At 34.4% G+C, this 19,757-nt stretch overlaps 4 protein-coding genes across 5 annotated transcripts; 1 reads left to right on the forward strand and 3 right to left on the reverse strand.

Moving 5' to 3' along the window:
• Nucleotides 1-1,354: 1,354 nt before the first annotated feature.
• On the reverse strand, nt 1,355-1,999 carry LOC105135424 (uncharacterized). Its single transcript, XM_011040287.1, has one exon. The coding sequence runs from the start codon at nt 1,997-1,999 to the stop codon at nt 1,355-1,357; it is 645 nt and encodes a 214-aa protein (XP_011038589.1).
• Nucleotides 2,000-4,643: 2,644 nt separating this feature from the next.
• On the reverse strand, nt 4,644-5,348 carry LOC105135425 (uncharacterized protein At5g06450-like). The gene has a single exon (XM_011040288.1). It carries the CDS (start codon nt 5,346-5,348, stop codon nt 4,644-4,646), a length of 705 nt encoding a protein of 234 aa, XP_011038590.1.
• A 3,593-nt stretch (nt 5,349-8,941) lies between these two features.
• On the reverse strand, nt 8,942-11,309 carry LOC105135336 (cell division cycle 20.2, cofactor of APC complex-like). 2 transcript variants are annotated; one of them, XM_011040160.1, is made up of 5 exons: nt 10,920-11,309; nt 10,280-10,822; nt 9,600-10,181; nt 9,354-9,511; nt 8,942-9,318 (listed from the first exon to the last, which is right to left on the reverse strand). In XM_011040160.1, the coding sequence occupies exons 1-4, from the start codon at nt 11,016-11,018 to the stop codon at nt 9,368-9,370; spliced, it is 1,368 nt and encodes a 455-aa protein (XP_011038462.1). In that variant the 5' UTR covers nt 11,019-11,309; the 3' UTR covers nt 8,942-9,318; nt 9,354-9,367. The 2 variants fall into 2 exon arrangements, with proteins under 2 accessions (XP_011038462.1, XP_011038460.1); XM_011040158.1 differs by having other exon boundaries at nt 8,942-9,511.
• A 4,673-nt stretch (nt 11,310-15,982) lies between these two features.
• On the forward strand, nt 15,983-19,756 carry LOC105135338 (leucine-rich repeat receptor-like protein kinase PXL1). Its single transcript, XM_011040162.1, has 2 exons — nt 15,983-18,925; nt 19,126-19,756. The coding sequence occupies exons 1-2, from the start codon at nt 16,282-16,284 to the stop codon at nt 19,533-19,535; spliced, it is 3,054 nt and encodes a 1,017-aa protein (XP_011038464.1). The 5' UTR covers nt 15,983-16,281; the 3' UTR covers nt 19,536-19,756.
• Nucleotide 19,757: the final 1 nt, after the last annotated feature.

Genomic DNA, 19,757 nt, shown 5'->3' on the forward strand with positions numbered 1-19,757 from the left:
TAATATTGTTGTTGTACCTTTTATTTTATATAAAATTTATGTTGGTTTCTTTGGCTTAATTAATATATTTGTTGTATTTTTTATATAAAATTATGATAATAATTATTTTTTAAAATATTTTTTATTTAAAACTATTAAATTTTTATTTTTTATTTTTTAAGAATTATTTTTATATCAATATATCAAAAAAATAAAAAACTAATTTTAAACAAATATTTTGTAAAAATTATAAAAAAAAACTAATTTAAAAAAAAAAATTGTAAAAAATTTTGTTCAACCGCTATTCAGAATGCAATATCAAAGGAGGGCTTAATATGACTTGATGGTTGGTTCAAAATCCTATCAGAGGATTAGAACCAATCTCAAGCCAAGTTCTCCAATTTACAGAAAAATGAAAACAAGACTTCACTATTGAATGTTATTAAACTCAAAATACTTCACTAGTAAAACCAGTAATCTTTTCTTTAAATGGAAGCAAAGCCGCTAACCTAAGGCTTCTAGGGGGATACTAGGTTGAAGAAGTGACTGAGGCTATTGTAAACTTTTTCCACACTGGAAGTTGCTCTCTGCGGTAATTATCACATCTATTATTTGATTCCAAGAGTTTAAAACGCTAACAAAGTCACAGATCCAGGCCTATATCATGCTGTACCCACCATTTGTAAATGCATCTCAAAGATGAGGAGCATGATTGATCTAAATTATGTTTTCTGAAATGAAGTAAAATCAGTTGTTCTTATCCTGTGGTGCTACCAAAGAGATCTGAAATTTCCAGACTAGGTTGAGTAGTGTTCAAAGATCGGTAGCCAATTGGGATTTCGAGTTCGAGTTCGCTAAGAAGTTCTTACAAAGGAGAAGCTTTGGATCAGTTGTTCTGGGATTTTCCTGGTGCAATTAGATTTATTACATCTAGCTTGAAAGAAACAAGAAGAAAGCCAATTGGGAGTTCGCTAAGAAGTTCTTGCAAAAGAGAAGCTTTGGATCAGTTATTCTGAGATTTTCCTGGTGCAATTACATTTATTACATCTAGCTAGAAAGAAACAAGAAGAAGAAAGCCAATTGGGATTTCGAGTTCGAGTTCCCTAAGAAGTTCTTGCAAAAGAGAAGCTTTGGATCGGTTGTTCTGGGATTTTCCTGGTGCAAGTACATTTATTATCTAGCTTGAAAGAAACAAGAAGAAGAAAATTATAGCAATGAGGTCACCAGCATTTGTTCCCTAGTCAAGAGCAGATAATCCAAGCTGTCCAGTAAACAAAGAGAAAAAGACACAGTAAGAGAACACGAGGTTTCAACGACCACAGTAACACAGTTCAACATGGAAAAAAGGAACTAAGATGCTGTTGAAGCGATACATCTAGTAAATACACTTCCTTCGCCGATCATCCAGTAACTTCTTGCCAATTTTGTAGGCAGCATACGTATCAGTAACCGCACACATAACCTGTTGCCTGTTTAGCGAATTATCCAGCCAGTTGATCAAAGAAAGGATGGAATTTCTCGGTTCAAGATGCCGAAGAACATCAAGATTACCAGCCAAATCCCTGGCCCCGTACGTGCCAAGAGCAGGCTCGCCAAGAACACCCACTACCAACTCGCTCAACTCCACTAAATTGGAGATTTCTAGGCCATATTCGTTCCGAAGCTTTACAAGGTCATCTCTCTTTCGAACACCGACGAAAACAATGTCCTTGTTAGCCAGCAACGCTGACAGTTTCTTCAACAGATGCACGTAATCGACGTTATCTCTGTCAAGCCTGAACAATATGCATCTGTATTTAGTGCACAGTTTCACTAAAGCAATTCTTTTCTCAACAACATGTGCATTTAAATCTCTGCTAAATTTTGTCTCCAGAGAGTACTCCGTGTCGAACCCCACAACCTTGTCACCCGCCGCATCACGAAACAGCAGGTTGAAGCTAAGATCTATGTCATCCTTTCCAGACACCAGCGTTGTGGATAGATCATTGCCATCGGTCATAGGAATAAGAAACGTATCCATTATTGCAGTGAAAAATATAAAGAAACGATCGATCGAGTGGTTTCTTGATTTTTTTTATACAAAAAGCTTAACTGCCAATAAATAAATAAATTAACCATCCACCAACTTTAGAGTCGGTTTCATTTTGTTTTTCAAAAATATTTCTAGCCATTGAAATTGAAGTTAATGAACTAAATTTTTCTAGCATGAAGAGTCGTGCTATCCATAATTCAAGAGGAGCCCAACACGAGAAGTCCGGCGGTCTCTTCTTCAATAATGATCACAATCTCCTGCGGTTAAGGAAGAATGGAAAATCGAAGCAGATGCATGGAATGAAGGAGAGAGAACCTCGAGGGCATGCCTGCCCATTAATCGAGTGATGATCAAGGTTACGGCTAGCTAGGGGATTAAACATTTCGAGTTGATTTATCAAATTCTCTTGCTTAGCCCTATAAAGAATAACTGTAAATATTTCATATGTGAGTAATTAAGTTAGTGAAAGTCAGTGTTCATTCATGAAGAAGCCTTAGCAATGCACGAGGAAGCTATAAGGACAGCAGCAACTCAGAAAGCACAAAAAAATTGATGAGGAAAAAGAATTGCTTTAGATTCACAATTTTATATTTTGAAAATAAATTTAATAATGTTTGTCTCTTCAATTAAAAGGTTTATAAAATATTTAAATTTGTCAGAAAACACTATATGTACTTACAAACAAATCAAAATATAAAAATATAAAAAAATAACATAAAATCTAAAATAAATATTAAATCCAAAAAATTAAAGAAAAATAATAAAATTGATCATCATCTATCTATCGAGTCTAATTTTAGAAAAAAAATAAAAAAAATCATTAATTAGAAAATAAAGTTACTAAAGAAATACTAATCTAAATATAAGTTAAAATAATTTAGAGAAAAAAATAAAAAAATCATTAATTAAAAAATAGAAACAAAGTTAGAAAAAAAGGAAAAAAAAAGAAAGCAAAGGTCTTGTTAGGCCTAGCAAGCTAAACTAGCTTACATGGCCCACCGACTATGTATTCATGGCATGTTATTCACCCCAATTTTCTTTTGAAAAAATAAATGGCATGTTGTCTACTTTGCTCAGATTTCAATCATTATGACAATCGAACAATTAAGGATTAAGTTTTTTTTACTTGAAATCCTGTTTTTCAACCTATTTTTGACTCAAAACATCTAAAAAACACTATAGAAATCGTGATAAACCTATCTATGGCTTTAAAAACTCAAAAACCAAAATTAACCTGAAACTAAATATCAACTTGAGCTCAGATTTGTTTTTTTTATAAACTTTATAAGTAAAAAAGAATACCCAATATACCATGAAATGATACAAAATTAAGTTACTAAAGATCACAGTATGGTTTATTTGGCTAATGGACAACCAATGAATATTGTAGGTATATGAGATGTGCAAATCAAGATTATGAATGGATCGATATGAAACTTACAAAATATAAGATATGTTTCTAAATTAAAGAAGAAACTGATCTTCATTAGATAACTTGACGATAGTGGTCATTTAATTTTTTTTCTAGAGGTATATGAAAAATATCAAATGGAACAATGATTTTGACTTATGAAAAGAAAACTAGTATCTTGTATATAACTACAAAATTTACATACATCATGACCTTTATTGAGACAGAAAATTAAACACAACTATGGCATTATAAACTCGATCATATGAGTCAAAAACATATGAGTCAAAAAGAGATGAAGATACTTGAGCTAAAAAAAAAAGTTGCTAGAATTAAAAAATATTGATCCATATACTAAAAAATACATAAAATAAATAGAAACACAGAGTGAGAGTTAAAAAGGGTTGAATTGAGTAGAGAAAAAAAAAATTCTTCTCCTTATTTTGTTATTTATATTGTTTCTAAACAAATTAATAGCACTGTGAAGCAAACAAGTTACCAAAACACATAAATTACGTACGTGCGTTTGATTTCTAGGATATCCTAACAGTTTTCACCATACAAAGGCTAGTAACTTAGAAGACAGTGAATCATCTAGCCAATTGGTCAAAGCAAGGATCGTATTTCTCGGTTGGCGATATAAATGAATCCGAGGACAAGTAATCAAGTTCCTGTGCCAAGAGCAGGCTTGCCAATAACAGTTACTGCAAATTAGCTCCGCTCCTCTGCATTAGAACTTTCTCTGGGCAGCTATTTAACTGTGTGTGTGTGTGCATGTCATCTGAAGTGATACGTTTCTATTCTAAAAACTACGAGTAAGTGTGCTCTGCTCATCGATCAACAAACTCTACATCCACTGTCCCCTTTCCTTTTATGGCAGCTTACCACGCAACACCCGATTCCCATTGCTGTGTTGCTGCTGAAGCTAATATATAGAAAAAAATGGTACTTCTAACACAAATTCAAGATTTTATTGCAAAATGGATGAGATTAGAGAAACCGGCTAATCTTAATAATAATGGCATTAATTTACTCAAATTGTGAAGTACAGAAGATGACGCAAGTCTCTGTAACACCTTAAGCTAACAATGAAGAGCTTTGATGACGACAACGAGAAGAAAATGGAACGCAATAAAATTACAGTCTGAAATAGAGTAATGAATAGACACAACTATTCCTCTCAAGGCTTTCAGCAATAGAGGTTGGGCATAAATAAAGAGATTACAAGAACAACCTCTTGACACTGCTACTGCCGCTTTCCATAAGCTTTTTGCCAATCTTGTACGTTGCATAAGCATCAATAGTTGCAGACTCAATCTGTTCAGGGCTAAGAGTAGGATCAAACCAGTTTGACCATAAAACATTGAGAGATTTTGGGTCTGATTTTAGTGAAGATATTTTGCACGCCAGTTCCCTTGCATTATAAGCACGGAATCGAGGTTGATCATATATTGTAGCAGCCAGTTCACTTAAATCCACCGCATTCCGAACCACCAGGCCACTGACACTTCTTAGCCTTTGAAGATCTTCCTTGATATGAACTCCTACAAACATGATGTCCTTGATTGAAAGAAAGCGTTTCAGAGACAGAGAAATATGATAAGGAGAGAGCCTTATTAGGACACAGCCAAGTTTAGTGCAGAACGTCAAGACAGCAATGTGATGTTCCACTCTCCTAGGAAGGTGCTCGGACTTGTCAGGCTGAGAATGATTTTCAGTATGTCTGCTAGAAGTACTTCCTGATCTGCTAGCAGAACATCCTTTGAAGCCCCACTCGATGTCAAACCCAACAACCATGTCACCAATCTTGAGCATGTCCTGCAGTAATACATAGAGGCAAAGATGCGAATCATCGTCCGATACCACCTCCGTCACCAGTGTGTTACCGTCGTTCAGTGTAAACTGAGGTCCACGTAGTGTTTCCATTGTTGAAAATCCTGCAGTACTCAAGAAGTAATTTGAATGCTGGAAGGAAAAGTTGAGCACAGATAATAATAATATAGGGCAGGTAATAAAACAACTGCCTGAGAAAGTTTTCAATCTGAAGAAATTGAATCTTAGTCACTTAGCTATCATTTGGGACAAGTAAAATAGAAAGGAATATCAGTAATCGCAGTCTTGTGTGTATGGGGAGAAGTCGAACTGTGAAAACTGCAGTTTTGTATGTATCATAGGCATAAAAAGTTGGATACTCCAACTGGTCATATGCTAAAATATCCCTCCTCCAGCTATCCAATCATCAGATACACCTACCCTGACATTGATGCTGTAACACAAAATAGAAAAACAAGATTAGGGCATGATCAAAAGATACTAGTAAAATGTGCAAGAACAGTAAATCAAAGAGGATATCTACTGGCAATTCAGCGTTCGTCATATCTACTGTATGAAACATATTCAGCCGAAAACAAGCCTGGACAAGAGAAATTGGAGGAAACAAAAACAAATGCATGAAAATTCTTTTCTTCTTTATTAAGAATCCTGAGGCCAAATCAAATGAGGCAAAAATAATGAACATTAAATGAGAAGAGGTTGCAGAAACAGTACTCAACAGTTGCTGCATAACTGATTTATGGTTTTTGAACATCTGATAAACAGATTAACCTTACAAATTCTGAAAGATAGATGACTCTATAAGAAATGGTGTCCTTAAACTGGATCCCAAATGGAAATATCATAACATTCAACTGTGCTTGAAATCATGCAACCTAACCAGGTCAATTCTATTATAATCTGATATTGTGGCATTTTCCACAAAGACGGATCATCGATGTATGTATGAAATAAATATTTTAAAGAATTATATAAATTATATTTGAAAGTATCATTTAATAATTTAAATTATTAGGTTAAGATGATTTTTTAATATAGTATCATAGTTTTATTGACCAAATGATCACCACCATTATTGTATTTAATAAAAATTAAGTATAAAGTAATATATGTTCGTGTAAGTTTTAAATTAAATAACTTTTAATTAAGAGACTTTTATTTATTTAATAACTTAACATGTTAGATTGAGATGGTTTTTAAATATACAAAGGAACACCACTTTGTTTGAGTTGAAGAATCCTAAGAAAATGGATCATAATTACATGATCAAGATTTCCACGATACTGCTCATAGTCGTAATAAAGAAAAGAAAAAAGTGTGTCAGTCTGAACACCTTCTTAGAGGGTCAAAACTTGATTTTAGGAGTGAAGATGAAGAAACCAACCAAAGTGAAATCGAAATGAAACTTGGAGGCCAAGCAATTTTACCAGTGCACACAATGTAATCATAAGATAATCCATAAAAGCCTTCAAACTTGAAGATTAATGCAAAAGAAAAGGTCAGGAGGAGAAGATTCTAAACAATGTTGTTCTATCAGGATTAAGAACAAAACTCATGAAAGATGAAAAGATAAACCCAATCAACCACCAAGATTCATAACATAAAGGCAGCATCATATATATCAAAAGAAATGAAAAAAGGAACAACAATTATATATCACATTTTAAATACAAATACTTTTAGTGCCAGTCTAGTCTGTTTTTAACCAAAATTTCCTCAACACGTCTTGTTGTTTGAAAACTTCCATTTTTATACAGAACAAAAGGTTGAAATGAGACCAATAGACACTAAAATTTTGAGGGCTGCACTTTCATGTTCTAACACAAAAATTTCTGAGAAAATGCTTCCATTGCTAAGACAACAGACAGTGAGAAGAAACTTTGGAGAAAATCATTCACGAATTTCAAATCTGAAATGAAAATTGTTTGGATCTGCTGCTAATCACAGATCCACAATCACTACAAATTTATCTAAAAACCCTTGAATTTCAATTAAAGCATTACTAATTTAAAGAGTCAGAAAGAAGGAGAGAGATATAGGAACTTACAAAGAAGCTCTGCAGCATTTTCCTAGTATCAACAATGGCAAAGGTGATTGTATGCATATGAAGAAGAAAAAGAATAGGCAGCAACTTCATACCTTAAATCTAGTACCTGCTACTATTTTAGGATAAGGTCATAAATGAAACAACACTTAACTACCAGGTATATTTGTCAGAAATCCATAGCTATACACATGGATTGATGAAAATAACTGAGAATCTTAAGGTTTATTTATTCCTAACCATTAACTTTTGCCGAGAAATGGGTCATTTTTTTTCCGGATACAAAACAATCTAGCAGAACCATACAACAGCCGTCATAAAAACCACAGTCCACCATTTTCGCATTTACAGATTGTTACTCATATTATGAAAAGCTTAAGACATCTTTTATACCAACTTGACCATATAAAAATGGCAGGCATCGTGGTAAATTTCTGCTATTATCTTGCATCATAAGCGCTAAGCCATGGCTAGGAACCTTAGCTGCCAATTCACTTAGCTCCCCACTGGGATCTCTCATCATAAATCCATAATTGTGAGCCCGTAAATTCTCAAGTCTTTAGCCGATATAAGTTTATTTGTATATTACAAACGGTGGAAGAACATTCTCAAACCGAGATCGTTTCCTTTATTTTTTTTCTTGCTAAATCAAGGAGTGCCCAGCTAACTATGCAATTTTTTTCTAATTTTTCTTCAGTAAGTTTTCTTAATCCATTTCTAATTTGTTACGGGGTCTTTTTCTTTACAATTAATTTATTTGTTGGAAAGTACAATTTTACTCTTGGATTCTGAAAGATTTATTGATAATTTATTATCAAGTCTTTATGGTTTCCTATTGACTTGGGAATTAATTATATTTTGCGATAAAATATGTTTAAGTACTTCAAAAATTCCACATACTGCTGAATATTGATATTCATCTTGTTTTTTTTTTTTTATCATTGTTATATATTGTGGGTAAATAATTCTGAAAATGCCTATGTAAATGATAAACATGAATTCAAATCAGAATTCATAATTTGATTATTTATACTTCAAATTGTGTGATTTTGAAATATTAATTTAATATGAAATTTAGAATTATACAAATCAGAATACATACACACTTAACTAGGCAACATTAGTCCATGTTCATATTGTGTGATTTGAATATTAATTTGATATGGATCGTAGAGTTGTACAAACGCTACCTGGACAATATTAGTCCCAAGTGTAAAATCTGACTATCCTAGCAAGTTGGTGACAATGGTCATCATTTTGATGCTCTACATCTATATTTGATTTTTTTAACTTGTAGTAATTATATTTACATGTATTATTTGGACTGCTTAATTATACATTTATCATAAATGATCCTGTTAGATATTATTGTGTATAGCTTGACCCAATGACAATGGTTACCCTTGAGGTCGTGGTCTGTGCATGTTTTACTGATTTTTCTTTTCTTTCACTTCAAGTTTTTCACATTCTAGAGCATGGGATGATGAGGATATTCTCTCGATGTTATTTCCCTCCTGTATCTGCCTGGTGTTTCGCTGAGTGTATAGAAATAATTCATCTGTCACAGGATGAAAAACGGCATCAAAGAGAGAAGAAGAAGACGGAAATTTACGTGGTTCGCCACATGAGTGGCTACTCCACGGGGGAAAACATTCTGAAAGCTTCCACTATGGAGATATTTGATGTTACAGTACACATCTACCAACCCCCCTCCTTCAAAATCATTCTTTGATCTGTACAGCAATTGAGGGAGGAGGGAAGGGGTGATGCAACCAAACTTGAGTGAGGGGGGCTTTATGCCATTTCATTTATGATTTTGTTGCTAGTAGCTGTCTCAATTTGCAAAGCATGGATATCGATTGTCATTGATTTGCCTTCTCCATTCGCTGACAACAAATTGTTGTTTTCCCGGTAACCCAGAACAGAATATGCATGCGAGGATTCTGAGAATCGGTGTGAAAAGAAATCAGACGGAGACGACGTTTCAGAAACTAACTGGGCAGAAAATGTATCTTGGCACATCTTCTGCGAGATTTTATTGCCTTGTTGTTCTGTTTTCATTTCAGCTTCAGCGAAGGCGATTCAAGTGAGAAAATGGCTCGGGATTTGCTTTAGGAGCAGCTTTAGCAGCCACTTCTGGAACTCCAAAAACATTCCAAAATCTTAACGTTTCATCTCCTGCTGCTGTTGCCACTGTGCAACCATCCGGACTCTGTAGGTCAAACAACAAAGTTGGTAAATTAAAGCCAAAATAAGATCATTAAGAAATCAATTTCAATCCTCAAATTATTTATTAGTACCTGAGCCATGTAAAGGACTCTAGAAGTATGGCCAGTGAGCTCTGCCATTTTCACCATTGATGGATATTTCCAAACAGTGAGTTGATTCTGAGTAAACCCATGAGAGCTAAGTAGTTCCCTTTCATTCTTGTTCCACAAAAGAGAACAAACCTGAGATCCGGTATCAATCGAGTTCAAGCAGGCACCTGTATGTGTATTCCAAAACTTAATACTCCTATCTCCTCCACCTCCTCCAGAGGCTAGCAAATTCCCTTGGAAAGGACACCAAGCCAGGGCTTTCACTGCCGAAGTATGGTCCTCCAGCCTGTGAAGCCACTGTGTTGCTGAGTTTGATAATGCAGTAGATCTATCCCATATATGAATTAGATTATCATTGCCCCCACTTGCTAATTGTTGACCTGAAGCGGACCACTTAAGCCCACAAACCTCCTGTGTATGCCCTCTGTAAGTCTCAACAATGTGTGATCTAATTCTCACGTCATTGTTAATGATTTGACCATCCATTCCCCCTGTTGTCAGGATGTGATTGTTCCATGCCAATGACCCAACTCGCGATCTGTGTCCTCCTTTCAATGTTCTTAACTGTGGGAAAAACATCAAAACAAATACTATAAGCAAACAGCAACAAGAGAAACTTTACCAAAAAAGGACAACATTAAAAGAGGTATGGGCTTTATTACCTGTCTATTGGAAGCAGAATCCCATAACTGTATGTGAGAATTGTTCAAGCCTATGGCAATATGGCGTCCATCAGGAGCCCAATTGACACTGGTAACGGGTCCATCTTCATCATCAACCGTGACCAATTCTGAGGTAGAACCGTCTGAAGCATCCCACAAATAAACAGTGCTTCCAAGAGCTATGGCTAAAACATTGCTGCTGCCCCAATCCAGTAAGTTGAGGTAGAAATCATCCACAAGATCCGGTGCATCCAATGTCCTCTCAGAAGTCTGAGGAATATGTCGGCGAGGCTTGGCGGTTTTGGGCTGGTGGTGGTGATGAGAGTGGTCTTGAGGCATCAACTCGACAGGTGCAGGAGGCTTGTTCTTGAAAGCTAGAATTCGAGTTCGGTTCATGTTCAAGGATTCAGCAAGTTGCTTCCTGTAAGCCTCTCTTGACGGTGAGTTCACTGTTGGATTCTCTTTCCATTTTCTCCCTTCTGTTAACATGAAATGGGCATAATCCATATCCATTGCTGACCGGTTTGGAATAAATCTATCCAGCTGTTAAAGAATCCAATGCACGAAACAAATTATAAGAACCCAAAATTCATAATTGAATCATTATAAGATATCAAGAAAACCGAAAGCAAAATCTTACGTTTTCTTTAGAGTTCATTCTGGGAAGAAACTGCTGTTGAAGGGGGAAACGAGATTGTGCTTTCAAGCTTGAAGAAGAGTTAATAGACCCTGCATCCATAATGTTAACAACAACCAAAAACAAATAATAGACAGAGAAACAGTAAAATTAATCAAAAATAAAGGAGCCCAACAAGATATTTCCTTCTGCAAAACAGAGATGTTAGTGGTCAAAGAGACTTAATCAAAAATAAAGGAACCCAACAAAATAAATAAATAAAAAATAGAGCCAGAAAGAGAAAAGAAGGGCGATGTGTTGTTGATCTTTAAAGAGAGATTGACTTGATTGGGAATTTTCAAACGGAGTCGATGGGTTTATATAGTGATTAGAGTACGATTTTTCAAAGATGATGAACAAGTACAGAAATGGGGAAGAATATAGAGAATAGGGTTTTGCAACGGCTGCTTTTTCTTTAAGAGCCGTTGTAAATTTGATTTGACCAAACTGTCCGTTTAGGAGGGGCGCCATTGGAGACTTAAGAACAATTCTTGGGCTATGATGTAAAGGGGCTTAGGACTCAATCACTTGAGGAAGGAAACTATGAAGCCCAATATTGCGTAGGCTAAAAAATGGAAGAGTCCTCATAATAAAGGGATCCAACCAATACTGCAATATAAGGCGTTGCCATAATTTTAGGGTTTTTTTTTATTATACATTTCCTTAATAGTTATTTATTATTTATTAAAATAATATATATTTTTAAATTTTATCATTTCAAATTAAATTTTTTTATTAATTTATTCTTCTCTTAATTTATAAATTTCACAAGTAAGCTCAATTAATCCAATTTTTTTTTTAAATTAGTTTTGCTTTTCAATCTTATCTTTTTATTTTTATATTGAGTTAATTGTATTAAATTAATTAAAAATTAAATTTTATAAGTTATTTCAGTTGTATGATCCAGAAACAATATTTAGCATATTAACTTGAGTTGGTTATAATTTTTTTATTTAATATTAGATTAATTAAAGATTAAATTTTATAATTTATTTTTAATAAAATTATCCTTTTTTTAGAGTTGAAACTAATGAAAGATGTGTTGAAAAGAATAATGATAGCACAATCATAATTAATTCCATAATCGGGTATAATACAATTTAAATAATATGGATACGATATCTAATCTCTGCATATTAATTAAAAAGTTTACTTAAACCACCTTCAAAAATCGATCTAGGCCCCAAATAACGTCATCAAAATTATTAGCGATAGTACAGAACACAGGCTTTCAGTAAGCAAAGCTAAATGAATAATTATTTCGTATCACAAGTTTTATTTTATTTTTCAAAATTTTTAAGACAAAAAAATAAAAAATAAAAAACAAAAAACTTGCTAATCTTGATTTATTATGTTCTAATAGGCAGACTATTTTTTTATTTCCTAAAATTTTGGTGATTGTTTGCTGGTTTCTATAATTTTTTGAAAATGAGAAACTAAAATAAATAATTTTTTTGTTTCACATTAATTTTTTTAAAATAAAAAAACTTCTAAATAATATTAAATAACACCCCAAAACATTTACGAACCTAATTCTAATTTTGAAAGACCAATACAAGATTCAATCGATAGTTAAATAGGTTTGTTTCTTTTCTTAATTTTTAAATTTAAATATTAAGACCATCCTTAAAAAATTTATTAAATTTCTTTAAATACTTACAATAAGACAGAAGGATGCATCCTACATGTTACTCTAAAAAATAACTATTTTTAATGAATAATATACATAAAGCCAAAAATACATGGCGTTTTACTACATACAAAAACATTATCTATCCTTTTTATATTTTATTGTGAATTATAATAATATAATTTTTAAAAACTCTCATTTTGATTGTTGAATTTTTTTTTATACAATTAAGCTATTTTAAGATCAAATTAAAACTCAATTGCTGTTTTTTGTTTTTTGGTAAGGGAGGATTAAATTGAAAGAAAAGAGATTAAAAAAAATCAAGTAACATATATGGCAAATTGAAAATTTCAATCAAAAACTCATTTGAGTCCCTTGTGTATTTTAACTATTAAGTAATCAGTCCCTTTAATTTTATAAAATTTAATTTTGATGCCAAACTTTATTTTACTTAGTTTTCATCCTTTTTTTATTGGAAAAGAGAAATGAGATAGTTGGATTCTAGCTTAAAACAAAAAAGATATCAATTGGTGAGGAATCTGACCATTAAAATAGTCGTTGTTCGAGTCAAATAATTCCATATGATGGAAAGAGTTAGGATTATGTTTTTTTTTACCTTAAAAACACCTAAAAAATAAAATCTGAGCTCATGAAATATTTTGTTGCAAGTGGATCTTGGGTTTTATGGTTTTTTTTTATGTTTTTTGCAATCATGAATTAGTTTAACAAGATTTTTAGGGTGTTTCTTAGGTTTTTTGGATGAAAATAGGTTGAAAATAATTATTGGGTAAAAAAACAAAGGACCTTATTTTTTCGAGCATCATAGTGGCCTGATTCCTTTTTTTTTTTAATTTTGATTTAAAAAGATAATGCATTGGTTGATTTTTTTTTCAAATAAATTTTTGGTTTATATTTTAATTCATTTGTGATTATTTTTTTTAATGATATTAGGTGTGTTTAGTTTTTAAAGATGTGAGTATGATTCATCTTTTATTTTCTTAATTTCATGAGGATTAATTTTTTAAAAATATTTCTCATATGTGCACCCTTGTATTTTTTTGTTTTGATTCAATAAATTTTATGTGAAGCAGTTTTTATTATAAATTTTATATATTTTTCTATTACAAATTTATTTTGATAGAAAAATTCATTAAAAATGATAAGATAAAGTATTTGTGTTGCAATGTTAAATATTTTGATCTTTATTTGTCACTTATTTTTTTGCAATATTTCAGTACTAGGTTGATGTTTTATTTTACAATTGTATTTTTTATTATGTAATTGAATAAAAAATAGTTTTGAAAAAAATATAATCTCACTAGAATACATAATCTGATTCACAAGTTTGGCATATTAACTCGAGTTATTCGATTTATAAGTTTGATGAGTTCACCTACTAGCCGAATATTTTTTTTTTATTTTTGGTTCATTAATTTTTTTTAATATATTTTTCTTGATTTAAAAAAAAATATTATTTCAATATATTTATAATTAAAAATTATTTTAAAAAACAACTATCACAATGAATACCCAACAAGTTATCAACAAAACTTTGGCCACACAAAATAGAACAACCAAAAGTAATATCAAACAAATACTAAACATCAACCTAGTTACTTTTCATACATGCAATCCTAAATTTAACATCCCATCCATCCCCATGATTCCTCTTCTTCTTTTTGTTCTTGGTGAGGCACCAATTTTCTCATGATGAAAAAAATGTTCTGTAGTGGTGGCGGCGGCTGCTTTGGCATCAAGCCATGTGGGGCACCTAATCTTGCACCCTCTAGTTGATTCTGAAATGGGCAAAAATATATTGCAAAAAAAGATGAACAGTATACATATGCTTGTAAGGTAATGTGAGAGAATGTCCCATGGCAAGAATATTGGGGGGACTTCGAGCCCTTTCCCTGAGAAGCTGCCCTTGGCACATGGCCTCCAGCCCCCCCACCATGTGTTTGTGGGGGCATATTGAATTGAATTATTACCTTTTAATTGCTAGAACTTTAGGACCTTCCTACGCTTTGGAGGCTAATATTCTAAATCATGTAATAATGGCTATGAGCCAGGTAAGTGCATGTGCAGACATGGAAAGAGGCAGCAATCATGCTTTGGCATTTGGTAGGCGAAGGCAATGATTATCGAGGCTATCACCTTTGCAGAGAAACACTTCCCCCATGAGACCCACCATCAGAGAGAAGTTCCATTTTCTTCTTCCCTCGACCTTGTAACACGGGGGAGAGATTCTCCTGTGCCAAATAAATCCTGATGAGCTAAATAGAATGATAATACCCTAGTAATATAAGCAAAAATAATTGAATTTGATGTTTGCTTGACTCTGTAATGATGCATGGAGAACCAGCTCTAGAATGGCCAGAGTGGATTAGCTTGAATTGTTCGTATACCATATCCATCACCTGCTGTTTTCCCTGAGTTTTAGCAGGGAAAAAAAGGGGTGGGAGCACAGAAGCATGAATTTGATGATGATGCAATATTCATTTTCTTATTTATAAGTAATTCATGAACATTTACAAATCATAAACAATGGATTATGAGCACTTCATGAACCATGAACATTTATCATAATTAATACATATTTATGAATTATAAAGATTAATAAATTATAAGCATTAATGTTTTGGTTTTCAAGTCATATAAATTAGTGTTTTGGATGGATAAAAAAGAATTCATGAAATTTCTTGATTTGTTGATGGTTTTTCTCATACGTGTTTTTCTATTCTTTCCTTTAACTCAAGAGCTTAAATTTATTCTTTATAAAAAGATGTTTAATATAATTTTTTTGAATTTATTAGAACTTATTTAGAAATATACTTTATTAAGATGTTGCTGTTGAAATACTAAAAGATGTATTAAAAAAGTTTTTCTGCACAAAGTAAAGAATAATAATAAAAATTTTAAAAATTATTAATTATTGAGCTTGATTAATTTTAAAATATTTCAACGAGTATTTTTTTTAGTTTTGTTTAATATTATGTATTTAATATCTATGAAAACTTGCATATTTATTTAGTAAGTGTGATAGTCTTTTTATTATGATAGTAAGTAATCATATTCTTATTATATTGCAAGTTTATAAACTAAAGATATTTTTCCTACCTTTTCTATTTTTATTTGTGAACTTCTGAAGAACAATAACCGAGTGTGCTCAGTAAACACTGAAATGCTCACGTTACCTGCAGTAGTCAAAGGTCATGATGAGCAATCTAGCTCAGAGCATTTACAATCTTAAAATATACCATATTTCAGATTAACAGAAGATAAGTACAATTCAGTTTCAGTTAAATGTCCACGAGAATGAAATAAATCATCATTACTTACTAGGTTATTAATTACCTAGCTGGGTTGACCATGAAGATGAATCGATAATATAATCAACAGGCAAAGAATAAACAGCTATATCACTGAAGACACATTCTTTCCATGTTTTAGTGTCTGGGGGATTTGCAATGAGTCCAAACCTTCACACTCATTAAGGGAAGATAATTAGCTGGTTCTGATGCCAAGATCCCACGTAAACAGATTAAACTAATAATCATTGTTCATTAATTATGGCAGGCTGGCTGGTTAACTTCTTCCTCTCTCATATAACATCCTCTTGCCACACTCCTCCTCTCTGTTCCACAGAGCCAGAAATGTCACACAACTAGAAGGGAACAAACTCAAAAGAACAAAAAAATGCAAACCCTTTTGCTGTTCTTCGACTTTTGCATTGCTTTCTCTCTTGTTTTTGTTGAGGGAGTTCAAAGTGTACAGTATGATGAATTGTCAACTTTGTTGTTTATCAAATCTAGCCTGATTGATCCGTCAAATAAACTAAAGGGTTGGAAAATGCCAGGCAATGCAGCTGGGAATCGGTCTCCCCATTGTAACTGGACTGGAGTACGGTGCAACTCCAAGGGGTTTGTAGAGAGGCTTGACCTTTCCAACATGAATCTCAGTGGCAATGTATCATATCATATTCAGGAGTTGCCTAGTCTTTCTTTTCTCAACATCTCTTGTAACGGGTTTGATTCTTCGTTGCCAAAATCACTAGGAACTCTCACCTCATTGAAGACCATTGATGTAAGTCAGAACAACTTCATTGGCAGCTTCCCCACTGGTCTAGGAATGGCCTCTGGATTGACTTCAGTCAATGCATCAGGCAACAACTTCTCAGGCTATCTTCCTGAAGATCTTGGCAATGCAACATCACTCGAAAGCTTAGATTTTCGAGGGAGCTTCTTTGTAGGCTCAATTCCTAGTTCTTTCAAGTATCTGCAGAAACTGAAGTTTCTCGGCCTTTCTGGTAATAATCTGACCGGAAGGATTCCGAGAGAGATAGGCCAACTTGCTTCTCTAGAGACCATCATTCTTGGATACAATGAGTTCGAAGGCGAAATCCCAGCAGAGATTGGAAACCTTACCAGTCTTCAGTATCTTGACTTTGCAGTCGGCAGACTCAGTGGCCAGATTCCTGCTGAATTGGGTAGGCTAAAGCAACTTGCAACAGTTTATCTGTACAAGAACAATTTCACAGGAAAGATTCCACCAGAACTGGGTAATGCTACATCCCTTGCATTCCTGGATCTTTCGGATAATCAGATTTCAGGAGAGATCCCAGTGGCGGTAGCAGAACTGAAGAATCTGCAGCTCTTGAATATGATGCGCAATCAACTGAAGGGTACAATTCCTACCAAGCTTGGTGAGCTAGCCAAACTGGAGGTGCTTGAGCTATGGAAGAATTTTCTGACTGGTCCTTTGCCTGAGAATCTAGGACAGAACTCACCCTTGCAATGGTTAGATGTGTCATCAAATTCATTGTCAGGTGAGATTCCACCAGGTTTGTGTCATTCTGGCAATCTCACTAAACTCATCGTCTTCAACAATTCCTTCTCTGGCCCAATCCCCACAAGTCTCTCAACCTGTAAGTCATTAGTACGTGTTCGCATGCAAAATAATCTTATTTCTGGGACAATTCCAGTTGGTCTTGGAAGTCTTCCAATACTTCAAAGGCTGGAATTGGCTAACAACAATCTAACTGGCCAAATACCAGACGACATTGCTTTGTCCACATCGATTTCTTTCATTGATGTCTCTGGAAACCACCTTGAATCATCTCTCCCATATAGCATTCTCTCCTTTCCAAACCTTCAGATATTCATGGCCTCCAACAACAACTTTGAAGGCCAAATCTCAGTCCAGTTCCAAGAGTGCCCATCACTTTCACTTCTTGACCTTTCAAGCAACCATTTCTCTGGAGAAGTCCCTGAAAGCATTGCTTCATGTGAAAAGCTGGTGAATCTGAACCTGAAAAACAATCAATTTACTGGGGAGATCCCAAAAGCAATCTCAACAATGCCCACATTGGCCATTCTTGACCTGTCCAACAATTCTCTTGCTGGTCGGATCCCAGCGAACTTTGGGACCTCACCAGCCTTGGAAATGGTAAACTTGTCATTCAATAAGCTTGAGGGTCCGGTTCCCTCCAATGGTATGCTGACGACCATAAATCTTAATGATCTTATTGGCAATGCTGGTCTTTGTGGCGGCGTACTTCCACCCTGCTCTACTACTTCTTCTGCATCAAAGCAACAGGAGAATCTGCGCATCAAGCATGTCATCACGGGATTCATCATCGGAGTCTCAATCATCTTAACTCTAGGAATCGCATTTTTCACTGGGAGATGGCTTTATAAAAGATGGTATTTGTACAACAGTTTCTTTTATGATTGGCATAACAAGAGCAACAAGGAATGGCCTTGGACATTAGTAGCATTCCAGCGAATCAGTTTCACCAGTAGTGATATACTAGCTTCCATTAAGGAATCCAATATCATCGGCATGGGAGGGACGGGCATTGTTTACAAGGCTGAGGCTCATCGGCCACATGCAATTGTAGCCGTGAAGAAGCTTTGGAGAACAGAAACAGACCTCGAGAATGGCGATGATCTATTCAGAGAAGTGAGTCTCTTAGGGAGGCTTCGGCATAGAAACATTGTGCGGCTATTAGGGTATCTTCATAATGAAACAGATGTGATTATGGTTTATGAGTACATGCCTAATGGAAACCTGGGAAAAGCTTTACACGGTAAACAAGCTGGAAATTTGTTGGTGGACTGGGTCTCACGCTACAACATAGCAGTTGGAGTTGCACAGGGACTGAACTACCTCCACCATGATTGCCACCCACCAGTCATCCACCGTGATATCAAGTCCAACAACATCCTGCTTGATGCAAACCTAGAGGCAAGGATAGCGGATTTCGGTTTGGCAAGGATGATAAGTCATAAGAATGAGACCGTATCAATGGTGGCTGGATCTTATGGTTATATTGCACCTGGTAAGTTGCTTGTCTATTCTTCAGACATCTTGTCTGAGCATGAACCATAAATTATTTCATCAAAGAAGTTTGCCAGACAATCATCTCATATCCATCCATTCACATGTTAGGCCTAGGGTTGCAAGACCAGGAGTAAGAAAAACTCGAATTACATATTGCTAATCTGGACTGCTACTGATGTTTTTATTTTCTCGTGTCAGAATATGGATATACTCTGAAGGTTGATGAAAAGAGTGATATATATAGTTTTGGGGTTGTGCTTTTGGAGCTTCTGACAGGAAAAATGCCACTAGACCCTGCATTTGAAGAATCTGTTGATATTGTTGAATGGGCTCGAAGAAAGATCAGAAACAATAGAGCATTAGAAGAAGCACTAGACCACAGCATATCAGGACAATACAAGCATGTGCAGGAAGAGATGCTTCTTGTTCTCCGTATCGCGATTCTCTGCACCGCTAAACTACCCAAGGACAGACCATCTATGAGGGATGTCATAACAATGCTTGGAGAGGCAAAGCCTCGAAGGAAGAGCACTTGCCATAACAACGTACAAAATCCTAGAGAAGAGAGGCCAATCTTTAGCACCTCGCCTGTAACAGGCCTTCTATAGGAAGAATATCCTCAGGCTACTGCTCTTGTGCAACTCCTTTTTCTTTTAATGTGTATCTTTTTACTTTCACTCCCAAATTTGTTCCATGAGTTTAGTTGCAGATATAATCTACATGAATGTTCATACTTTCATTTGGTCTTTAAGGAATAAAATAAGCAGATGTTAAACTTCACTGCAAATTGTTATGAACTGCTCAGATTATTTATTAAGCCTTCAAAATAG

The sequence above is a fragment of the Populus euphratica genome, unplaced genomic scaffold (assembly GCF_000495115.2).
Source record: "Populus euphratica unplaced genomic scaffold, PopEup_1.0 scaffold64.1, whole genome shotgun sequence".
Lineage (NCBI taxonomy): Eukaryota > Viridiplantae > Streptophyta > Magnoliopsida > Malpighiales > Salicaceae > Populus > Populus euphratica.

What these genes read in the sequence shown, in the direction of transcription:
- LOC105135425 (XM_011040288.1), bottom strand. Translation starts at nt 5,348, where the DNA reads ATGGAAACACTACGTGGACCTCAGTTTACACTGAACGACGGTAACACA.
- LOC105135336 (XM_011040160.1), bottom strand. Translation starts at nt 11,018, where the DNA reads ATGGATGCAGGGTCTATTAACTCTTCTTCAAGCTTGAAAGCACAATCT. An exon ending in ATTCTGCTTCCAATAGACAG is followed by an intron (nt 10,182 to 10,279) that starts GTAATAAAGCCC and finishes TTTTTCCCACAG; the next exon opens with TTAAGAACATTGAAAGGAGG. An exon ending in GAGTCCTTTACATGGCTCAG is followed by an intron (nt 9,512 to 9,599) that starts GTACTAATAAAT and finishes TTTGACCTACAG; the next exon opens with AGTCCGGATGGTTGCACAGT.
- LOC105135424 (XM_011040287.1), bottom strand. Translation starts at nt 1,999, where the DNA reads ATGGATACGTTTCTTATTCCTATGACCGATGGCAATGATCTATCCACA.
- LOC105135338 (XM_011040162.1), top strand. Translation starts at nt 16,282, where the DNA reads ATGCAAACCCTTTTGCTGTTCTTCGACTTTTGCATTGCTTTCTCTCTT. An exon ending in TTATGGTTATATTGCACCTG is followed by an intron (nt 18,926 to 19,125) that starts GTAAGTTGCTTG and finishes TTCTCGTGTCAG; the next exon opens with AATATGGATATACTCTGAAG.